Genomic DNA, 11529 nt, shown 5'->3' with positions numbered 1-11529 from the left:
AAGTCATAATTATCTATTATATAAGTATATATAGGTCGAAGTCGAATAAACTATGGTTACCGATTACCGTACCGAAAAATACCAAAACCGAACTTAAAAATACCGAATCATACCGAATTAATTTGGTATGGTAATGGTATAATATTTTTAAAAATCGAAAATCGAAATTACCGTACCGAACTTTTCAACACCTTACCATACCGTATCATGCCCACCCCTACAAGCTACTACTCCCTCTGTTCCCAAGTTAAATGTCTTAGTTTGAATAAGTTCTAGTTTTAAGAAATAAGAGATACTTTTGAATCTTGTGGTCCTAAATTAAGTATATGTATAATGAACTAAAATGTCCTTTAAATCTTGTGGTTATGAAACATACATATAAGATGTTTGAATTGTCAACTTACTAAATATAGAGAGAGATACTCTTTCTGAAACAGACTAAAAAGGGAAGTAAAATACTTAAAAAAGAATATTAATATAGAGAGAAAATACTTAAATTTAAATTGGGACGGAGGGAATATTAATTAGCTAGGGCCCTGAGAAAATGCAGTTTATTTGGGAGAGAAGATAGGAAAAGAAAAAAAAAAAAAAAATGGCAAAGTGAAAAATTTATACGCAACATAGAAAAAGTGAAGATGAGCTGTGAACAACTCAAAGCTACACTGCTACCAAATAGTAGTAGTAGTACTACTACATAACAATCTCTCATTAACATTTTGTTCATTTGATAAAATGGGAATTTGAGTATTAATGGGGCTGTGGACTATATGTTATTCAATCCACTAAAAAGTCATCAACTTGCTACTAGTACTACTTATTAACATTGCCATTTGCATTTGCATAAACACTCAAAGCTCTTCTCTTTTTCTTTTTTCTCACTCTCTTCGAGAGAAAAAAAAAAAAAAAAACCACCAAGAAAGAAGTAAGGTATGCCTAGAATATATCTCAAGAATTCAAGATACAATTTGTTTTTTTTGCTACATTTTTTTGTGGGGTTTTTAGTTTTGTCAAGTTGTAAAAATTTTATGTGCACTTCTTTATTCCTTTGGCAATGTGTTATTTTTGTTGTTCAAGAATTTGAGTCAAAGTGAAGTAGAATCTTGAGGGTTTAGTGTTTGTTGTTAAGTTTGAAAACCCAATTATCATGTCATTGTGTTTAATCAATGGAGAAGTTAGATTGTGTAGTTTGCCTTTTCTTGCTTCCTTTTTTTTCTTCTCTATTTTCATGTTACTTGCATAATTCATCCTTTTCTGCATTTTGGGTACTTTTTAGTTTCTTGGTTTGCTATTTCATCAAGGTGTTTAATGGATGTTTTGAAAGTGAACTTATATCTCTATTCTTTTTTACATCATCATTTTTTGCTCCCTTTGGCTTGTGTTTTAATTTTGGAAATAAAATAGGCTCATTGTTTTAGTATGATTTTTCCAATGAACTTAATAATCCTTTTTAGCAATAATTCTGTATTATGAAAAAAACATGGGAACAAATTCAGATTCTCAAATGTCATAAGCTATTTATGTATTTCCATCTATTGATTTTCTTTCCAAGACATGAATACCAACTGTAAAATTTTATACTTTTGCTTGATTTTATACATTCATGGAATTTTTGATTTATATTTTAATAGTACTACCTTTTTTCTTACAAAAATGTAATTTTTCTAATTTTCATGCTCTATAAAACTTTTTGTAGAAATTAGGTAATAAGATGGTGGCAGAAACATGGGAGAAAGACTTGGTGTGTTAGATTCTGTTGTGAAGGAGTTAAAAAGAAAATCATAAAAGCTTTGATAGGGTCACCTAGTATTTAAGTTCACCATGTCAAGGCAAGCTCATCTTCCGCCTCGCTGCCCGTTTCAGAAGAAACCATTAACTTGCCCGGTTCAACATAACCCGTTGCCTCCTCGACATCATAAATCTATTTCGCAAAGCTTTATCGTAGAGGAGCAGCCTGATTGGCTTGATGAGCTGTTGAACGAACCGGACTTGAATTCCAGTGGCATAATGCATAGGAGATCAGCTAGTGATTCTTTGACTCTTGTTTCATTGGAAGGCTTTGATAAGTTTGATGAAACTGAATCAAATGCATCTTGTGAATCGGATAGTAGTTCAAAGACTAATTGTATCTATGGTCCTAATTCGCCCCGTGGAAAGAGCAATATAACATTTGAAGAGAATGCTATAGTTTCAGCATTATCAGAATATGTTTCTCCAAACCCTTTACAATATTTAGATAGGTGTGTTTCTGTGTCTGGAGCTGCACGATCGGAGTCGGTAGGCAATGCTTCTGGTGGAGCTGATGATGTTGGCGCTGAGGCAAAGTTGATGAAACGGTTATATTCTAGACTCTTATGCTTATTTCCAAGATTATTCATCATTAGTTGGTGATTGATTATCTACATATGCTTTTCACTTGTTAATTGTGTCCATATTCCAAAATCAGTGGGTAATTATGCACTTAAAGGGCTCATCCAACTTCCAAAATCAGCAAATGGAAAGAGAAATTCCGAAAACTCAGAAGAGCTTCCTTTTTCTGTTTTATAAAGGATGTTGCCTTCGAGTTGCATGAGAATTAGGTATAAAATCTCAATTTGAAAATGTTAGCTTTGTGAGACAAGTGGTTCCTGGATGTTTCCATCCTCTTAAAAAGTGATGCCATATTGGTTCTATATCATATGAAAACTTTCCACTTTACTTCTCAAACGGTTGAAATGCTTCTAACCCGTTTAGTTAAATCTCTTGCATTATTGGAAATTGCTGTGCCTGTTAGTTCTTCTACACCAAATCTTATCTGGAGGTGTTAGGTGCTGAAACGAACGTGTTCAATATTTCAAAAACGGTCTTGGCAAACTCTTCTCGGTGGAATGGAAATGTGCCAAAACGTTTTGCATCAGTCTCTCTCAATCCCTTTGAACGTGCAACTAATCTCTCTTTGCTCAATTCTTGTTCATTGGTTGATCCAAGTCAGTGAATCTCACTTGCAAAGTTTAACTGTTAGTAGTTAAATCATCTATGCTACAAACCCATTGAGAACTGCCCTGTCACTTATCATTCTTTAAGCCCAAAATTGCACATGTTCCTAATTACTACTGCTACTAAAGATAGGGTTAACACTTTAATTTTCTGGGGTGTGCCTGGATTTTTGAAAAACAGTATCTTACAAAGTTCATGACCAACTGTATCCTAACATACTTGTAGATAACAGATAAGATTATATTTCAAAAGATAACAGACAGTGTTATCAAAGGCGCGCTTAAGCCCTGAAGCGAGGCTCAAAACATGTTGAGCGCTTCGCCTCGCTTTATGTGCGCTTCAGTGTCATGTCAAGGCTCTAAGACATACTTTTCCTTGCCAATGAGCCTCTCTTGAAGAGGTGACACTAGATGATTGATATTTCACTTTATCGTATTATTTTTACAATTTCTTTGTCCATATATTTGTTATTCATGCTTATTATTATCAATCTTGGACTAAACATATATATATTTGTATTTTGTACCATTGCGCTTTTTTTTTTCATTAAAGCCCACGCTTTATTTGCGCTTTGCGCTTAAAGCCCCAGCTGACCTTAGAGCTTTTTTGCGCTTTTCGCTTTTGATAACACTGATAACAGATGATATTGCTATGATGTTCTATTATCTTTATTCTATCGATTATTCTGTATTATTTCCTGTCAAACTTTTCTTAGGAGTTGTCGCAGATATTTTTCTTTTTAAATTATTCCCAATTTTTATTTAATATTAATTACTAAAATCTCTTGTACTAATAAAATTGCAAACATGCATGGAGTGAGCTCTTGTTCGATATTATTTTAAAGTCTGTCACGTATCAGGAGAATTTATGTCATTCTGAGATGATTATTTTCTGGAGAAGAGTATAACATTTGACAACTATTATGGAATTTGTACACAGGCATCCTGGACAGCGGTCAAGAGTCCGTAAACTCCAATATATCGCTGAACTAGAGAGAACTGTCAATACATATGAGGTACTTGCTACTAACTTACTACAATTTGACTTTTCCCAAAGGATTCTTTTACAGAATAATTCATGTTGCAGATAAAGTTTGAGCCTCATATATAACAGCATAGATTAAAGAACTGCAGAGGCAAATGTTCCAGTTTTCTACTTTTGTTATAAAAGTGAAGTTTCCATCGCGACAAGTCAATTGTTGATTAATCACATTCGGATTGACTTGAGCCAAGACCATGTTGAAAAATAAATGCTTGTGCTGTGATTCTCTGTGTCTGCGACAGTTTTTAAATCCTAAAGTTAATGCCATACTGTTCAAAACTGAACCATCCTTGGTGACCTGAATGCTATATCAAATAGTTTCATAATAATTGATGTTGTTTTAAATCTTAGCTGAAAACATTTCTGTGTAGGTTAGAGACTGTTCAAATCACAATAATCTTTAGTATCCTGAATGTCATACAAAATAGTTTCTAACCGAGCAGTCCTACTTTTGCAAGTGACACAGTATTTGGTGTTGCAGATAAAGTAATATGTGCTCAACCTTGTTCGTTTTTCAATACAGGCTATAGAGTCAGATTTAGCTGCCAAAGTGGCTTCTCTGCTTCAGCAACGTGTTACTTTATCTATAGAAAATAGAGAGCTAAAGCAACAGATGCTTAGACTTCAGCAAGAAAAAGTCATTGTTGATGGTGAGTTGTAGACCTTTAGATCAATCAATCCATAATGCTTTATTCGATAGAGAGTTCAAGTAGCTACTTAACTGCTGGTGTTTTTCCTTTTTCTTTCCTTTTTTCCTCCTTTTGGGGGACAACATAACTATGGGAGTTAGTCACCCCCGTTATTGTGAAGATCAACCAAGTAACTGCTTCGCATTCATCTTATTTTCTTTCTTATTTGCCTCAACTGTTCGCGTAGTAGTAACATTCATATTTTCAAAAGTTCCAACTTTTCTTTATCTGCCCATTCTGACATTGGAAGCAAAAAATCATATCCAAGACTATGGAGGAATATGTTATAGCTGCCGTGATTCAAAATTTCTATTTGTAGTCCATTGCAATTCTGAGCTAGTTTAATTGTATTAGTCAATCTATAGCTTCTTAGATTGATCTACCGGTCATATTCCTTTTTCTTTTATATCATTTGTGCATTCGAACTTTTTCTTGGTTCGTCCCTCCACAACACCACCCTCCTCCAAAAAATAAAATGAGGGTTGATTGCAGACATCCTCGATGACATAGTAGTTTAAACAGACTGGTGAAGCAAACGGCTATTTGAATAAGCTGACTTTATATTTGTTCTGAAACTCTATTGCAGCCCAGTACAGGTCATTGAGGAAAGAATTGGAAAGATTGAAATATTTAGCACGTTCTCGCAATGGTAAGCTGAACACAAACTTCAGGCTGAGTGCTGCTGCTGAGATGACTGGTTCAGACGCGGCTTGGCAGATGCTGGACTTTGGAAAGCTGGATCTCAACTAAAAGGAAATCGATCTCGTTGGACACCTTTTCTTCATGACAATATCCTGCAGAATGACGTTGGTGAAACTCCGTCCGACTCAGCCTGTAAATCCTATTTAGAATGTAGTATTAGCTTTTAGGATTTAGATAATAACGGTCGATATGCTATCTTAACATTTTGATGACTTGACGATATTAACATGCATGTTAAAAAACTTGGCAGGCTGATTTTTAATCCATCCATGTCCTCCACATCCCTATCTTAAAAGAAAAAAGAACGTTATGTGGATCTTAAATTGTCAGTAGCCCATCCTTATTTTAATGTGCAAATTATGAATATGTCAGAATTGTCAGCAACCCCCCACTCCCATCCCCAAAAAAGAATCTATGTCGTGATTTTTCCATTGAATGCAATCTTGGCTAAGCAATTACCACATTGACTATGTACAAACACAAGGGAGTTAATTTAGGTAGAAGAAACTTGGTACTTCCATGGTAGGCTCGTGGATCAAATCTGTTCTCCCCAAGGAGAGACAAATAAAAGTGCGACCTACTAAACCATCGGCTGTGGTGGGATAGTAAGTACCCCTCCCTTCTTCATCAGTGTTTGTGGTTGAGCCCTTAGAATAGTCGCCTTTGGTACAAGTCGGTAGGGAACGGTCCCAATTTGCACGAATATGGATTAGTCATTGTCCCAAGCAGGTACCAAACACCAGGTGGAATAAAAAAGAAAGTAAATGGCTTAAATTTTAATGATTGCACTGTTTTGCGAGTTTCATACCTAAACTATTAGGTGTACACCCCCCCCCCCCAACTCTCTAGTATGAACTCATATATTAACCGGCAAAATATGACATGCTACATAAACATGACACTCCAAAAGCTCCTCCAAAGAGTTCTAAGTGACAGTGCACAGAAAAAAATTTGAGTGAATATGTTTACCCGCCCCCCTCCCCCAAAATTATCACTATTTTTCGAGCTTAAACTATTAGGTGCTCGCAGATGCCCATCCCAAAAGAAAAAAAACTACCATGAATTCATTGTGTCAGGTGAACTCATTTTTAAGACTTTTTTCGCCTCCCACGTGCTTCTCAGTAAGTTATCCCAAACATTTTTCCACATATTCAACTGGAAAGTTTTTAATCTAAAGGAAGTTATAGGCCAGGGGAGTAACCGGAACAACCAACATTTCATGTATGATACTCGCAAAATAGATAGTTAGGAGGGTTTTAAGCTATTTACTTTAAAAAAGAAGTATGACCCACTTAGATGTACTGCTGAAACAACTCGTGCGTTATCTCAAAATTTAACCATATTGGAACCTTTCAAGTTTGCAGGAATTGGTAATTCCCATTGAGAAACAAATTTATACTGTTAGCAAGTTTTATATGTACAAGATCTCATCCGATTTACAAGGTTTCATTAAATATGTTAAATATCGTCCTAAGATAGCCAAACAAGGCACCGGGACCAATATTGATGATCTTTGCAGCAATTCCGAAGTCCTAAATATTAGCATGTGATCGCTTTTCTTTGTTGATGAAGATACTGAATGTGCATAATACAATCAAGCATTATTTCCATTATTACACAATGAATCAACAGTCATTTTGAAACAGCAATGAAGATATATTCTGCACACTAATGTTTACACCAGGATTTCCCCATTAAGCAAAGACTAATTCCCAAAGAAGTTATCAACAATATCCCACTAATCCTTAACCGCGAATTGATGCGTGAGGAACAGCAGGTAACCCTAGTTCATCATCAGCCTGTGCATCACAAGCACATGAAAAAAAAGGTCAGCATTTAACTTTATACAGAGAACATTAGGTGCAGTGAATCCCCAATTCACAAGGAACAAGAAACAAACCAAAACTAAACAGAAAATTGAGAAACAAAATGGACAGAGCTGGAGATGAGGCATAACAATCATCCTTCTGAGACTGCGAAGTTGACATGCTTTTCCAAGTAGATAAATCTAACTTCATCTTCACATGAAAAGATGCAGGCTCCAACATGCACATAAATGTATACATGCATACAACTGATTTTTTTTTTTTTTTAAATAAGCAACGTGATTTATATATAAGAGTACCAAGAAAGGTCCTACATAACAAGAGACTCGAACAAATCCATAGTTTCTAGCATACTAGTTACAACAGATTATCTATATACAAGTATGGGTACTATGTCATTTGACTTTACCTGCAGATTAGCTCTGCCAGCCGGCATTGGTGCATGCCCTGTTGGTGCTGATGGTAGGTTAAATTCTGCATCCAAATCGGGCTCCTTGTCAGGTTGAAGATATGAAGGAACTCCTTCGCCTTCAATCTCCATGTCAGCTTCCAGAGCATCAAGCTCTGCATTAGAAGTAATAAATTAAATGCTCGTCTGACATATACTTTTACCTTATCCAAAATAAATGCTCATCTGACATGTTTTTTACTTCTATGTATATAAATATATTGCTACTTAAGCTTACCACCCAGGAGTTCGTCTTCATCAATGTCATCTGGTACGCTGTAACTTCTACCAAGAGATTCTTGAATTTCATGGCTCACATCCATCAAGTCCATCATTTCATCTTGCAGGTTCTAAATTTTGACATAATAATATCACAATTAGCAACCGTGACAAATTCAGACAGGAATGAGGATAGATGCACAAGGTTACTAAAACAGATAACCACAATGAAGAGACATACATCTATATCTTGAATCTTCACTGTCTTCATCATTCCTTTCAATTCTTTGTTTGCCCCCTTCAAAGCTGACATCTGGAGGAACATAACAATTTAGTAGTGGAAAATTCAACTGTATATAAATTAATCCAATGGTTCAATTGTGCCTTCAAACAATAACTATCCAACATGGGATCGAAGGGGAGTACATTAACTCTAGGACATATAAAGAAATCTGTTCTCCTGATAAACGGTTTGTCCTCCCTACCTCTAGGGAGGTAGGCAGCAGGTTCCAACTAAGTTACAGAATTAGCTTTGTCTGACAAGCCTTGACTGTGCCCTGTGGGGCGCTATCAAGAAGAAGATACACTTTACGATGAATTGATATAGCCCAAATGACTCGAAATACCTAATAATGATTGATTATGAAGTATGACCCTGAGTTAAATAGTCCAAAATAGCAGCCCTTCATTTCCACAAATACCATTGACTTGATAAACATATTAGTGAATCAGACTTGTGAGTGACGCCCCAAAATTCTCTTTTGTCAAACTCAAGTTAAAACATTTTCAACTTAACTAAAATGGATTGGTAAAGAAAATGATGCTTCCTTGTATATATATATATATTTTTTTTTTTTGAAAAGAATGCTAAGCTTTGCAGGCTAACATCCATTAAGTATTATGAACTTCAAACACAAAAAGGCTCAATGACGCTTTCAGATACTTGGAATATCAGAACCAACAATGGAATGGACCAGTTGCCTACAGGCATAATGCATATAACAGTTTTTTTGGATTAGGCGATTCATAAATGGAGGAGGAGAAAACTAGGTATCTGAAAAAAGTAATAGTAAACGAAAAAAGCATGAACTCCATTTAACATACTGTTTGCTGAGCATCTTTAATTCCCTCAGCAGCAAATGAAACTTGATCTAGGTTGTACGTCTGATTATAGAGCATATCACGTTGGCCTTCATACCTGTTGGATATCCGAACAGAATAGATTATGCATTGTAAAAAATAGATCAACATATAAACTATGAGCTTGTCAAACAAGCAAGAACACCCCCCCCCCCCCCCCCCCCAAATTGCAGAAAACTATGCCTAAACAGTGCCTCAACCAGCCACACTCTAAACATCGCTGTACTCTTAAAAAAGGATAGACGCACATTCTTTTTTGCTTCAAAACCCTCATTGCTCGAGCTTTTACAGCTTCCTGAGCTGGACCAGGCCGGGTCTTCTTGAGCTGTTCCTTATATCTTGCAAGTTCAGCATCAAGCTTCTTGATTTTCTCCTCCACGGTGTCACCTCTTTTATTGATCTGAACAAATACGAACCAATGCAAAAATCAGATATCTAGTGCAAATAATTAGCAAGAGAATAATTGTAATTACCAGTAAAGATGGTTTTATCAGGTATTGGATATACTATAGGTACTCCTTTCGTTATGTAATTTTTTTATTTTTATTTTTATTTTTTATATGTATTATGCATAGACCTTCCAACAGACATCACCTCTTTTACTGATCTGGACAGATAAGAACGATACTAAAATCAGATATCTTGTGCATAGAATTAGCAAGAACACAATTGCTTTTCGCCAGAAAAGATGGTATTATCTGGCAATGGATACATTATAAGTATTCCTTTCATTATGTATTATGTATGAACCTTCCAACAGACAGAAGGACTTGTGTGCATCAGATTCATAGGGGGTAAATGCATTCAAAGAATTAGCGAGTATAGAAGGGAGAAGGTGGCCAGCTCATAGAAAGATTCTTATTGGTCCATACATGTGAAATCACTCATCCCATCAAATGAACACTGGATTCGATGCACTCGTTTCAAAAAAAAAATGGACAAACTATTTCAGTCTAATCTCAACCGAAAACAGAAGACAATCATATTTGCATGAAACCACCGAAGTTCGGCAGCATAACTAGTTCAGAAATGACACTGGTACAAAACCTCACGCGTTTTAAGCTCAGAAAATGCACTGCCATACAAGTTGAAAAAGAAACAACCACAATGCTTTATTCAAAACCAAATAGTTAACCATTACTTGCCACGAAAAGCACAACATTCTGACTGTTCCACATTATTAGATCCTATGAATGTGAGTGACCTTCTTTTGCACCTATTGACAGGTCTATGGAATTTGTATATCTCAGTAAATGTATACTTATACCTTGGAGAAATACTCAGTCTTGTCTCAACCAACCAAAAAAAAAAAAAGGAAGAAGCAAACACAATAAAATATCACGTTTGAAACAGCTAAACGAAAAACTGCCCCAACATATGAAGCACTAGCAAGCCAATTCAATTGAATACACCTACTTGTGCTGTTGTGCATGCTGCTGTATGCACCAACACATTAAGTACTTGCCACATGTTATTCTGTTTTGTTCAAACTACTATCACTTAATCATGGTTAATTAGATTTTGTTTTGCACATAACGTTACACGAAAGTATAAGAACTTTTCTCTCACATATTGTAGCATCATCCACATTCCACAATGGATATCAAAACCAACAGTTCATAAAAGTTAAAGCACTATAGAGTTCACACCAGTGATTCATAATCAAGCAAAGCGAACTTATAACAAAAATTGAAATCAAACTTACCAAATTGTTTTTAAATTAATTATACTTGGTGCATATGCCTGGGCAAGTTTTTCTATATGTATTACGTATATGATCGGCAATCTCCATATCTCAAAATTCAAAACTTACACAATACGTTATCATTTCTTCTCAATAAAACAGCTGTATAACTGCATTACACAATCAAACTGCTCCATCCGTCCCAATTTATCTGACACTCTTTCCTTTTTAGTCTGTCCCAAAAACAAAATCTCACATTTCTATAAGTAAAAACAACTTAACTTTAAAATTTCCCTTTTTACCTTTAATGAAATGGTTCTAGCCACACAAATGTCTAAGGTTTGTTCTAGACTACAAATTTCAAAAGTCCTATATTTCTAAAAATTTATGTCAAGTCAAACTGTGCCACATAAATTGAGACGGAAAGAGTATAATTATCTGTTATATTTTGTAGAGGGTCATTTAATCAATTCACGTACCCGTTCGGAGGCATCTTGAATGGAAGGAGGAGGTTCTGTTTGTTTCTTAACACCGAAAACTCTCCTCATCTTTCTAGAATCTTCTTCTCGTAATTCGTCGGGTTTTTCTAGGGTTTCCAATTTAGAGAAAAATTGCTGATTTATAAGGAGAAGATTAATATCTAAATCCGCGGATTTGGATTATGACTTGCTGAGGAGTTTCTACGACGAAGTTTCGAAGAAAATCAGTTAAAGTCGTTGGTGGTGAGTACAATTTTGGGGATATGTTTGTTCAAGAGCTAATAGTATATTTATGAGGGACGAAGTCGTAGTTTCCAATTTTAATAAG

General features: G+C 35.4%; 2 protein-coding genes across 2 annotated transcripts; one reads left to right on the top strand and one right to left on the bottom strand.

The window, feature by feature from the left end:
* Positions 1-629: 629 nt before the first annotated feature.
* LOC132059251 (basic leucine zipper 34) lies at positions 630-5667 on the top strand. The gene is made up of 5 exons (XM_059451810.1): positions 630-927; positions 1694-2333; positions 3913-3988; positions 4538-4664; positions 5290-5667. Exons 2-5 carry the CDS (start codon positions 1819-1821, stop codon positions 5451-5453), a joined length of 882 nt encoding a protein of 293 aa, XP_059307793.1. The 5' UTR covers positions 630-927; positions 1694-1818; the 3' UTR covers positions 5454-5667.
* A 1292-nt stretch (positions 5668-6959) lies between these two features.
* Positions 6960-11291, bottom strand: LOC132059250 (vacuolar protein sorting-associated protein 60.1-like). Its single transcript, XM_059451808.1, has 7 exons — positions 11202-11291; positions 9287-9438; positions 9003-9096; positions 8140-8211; positions 7918-8029; positions 7641-7795; positions 6960-7204 (listed from the first exon to the last, which is right to left on the bottom strand). Exons 1-7 carry the CDS (start codon positions 11268-11270, stop codon positions 7151-7153), a joined length of 708 nt encoding a protein of 235 aa, XP_059307791.1. The 5' UTR covers positions 11271-11291; the 3' UTR covers positions 6960-7150.
* Positions 11292-11529: the final 238 nt, after the last annotated feature.

This window comes from Lycium ferocissimum, chromosome 6 (genome assembly GCF_029784015.1).
Source record: "Lycium ferocissimum isolate CSIRO_LF1 chromosome 6, AGI_CSIRO_Lferr_CH_V1, whole genome shotgun sequence".
NCBI lineage: Eukaryota > Viridiplantae > Streptophyta > Magnoliopsida > Solanales > Solanaceae > Lycium > Lycium ferocissimum.
Note: the sequence above shows the minus strand (reverse complement) of the source record. Positions and strands in the feature narration are given on the sequence as shown.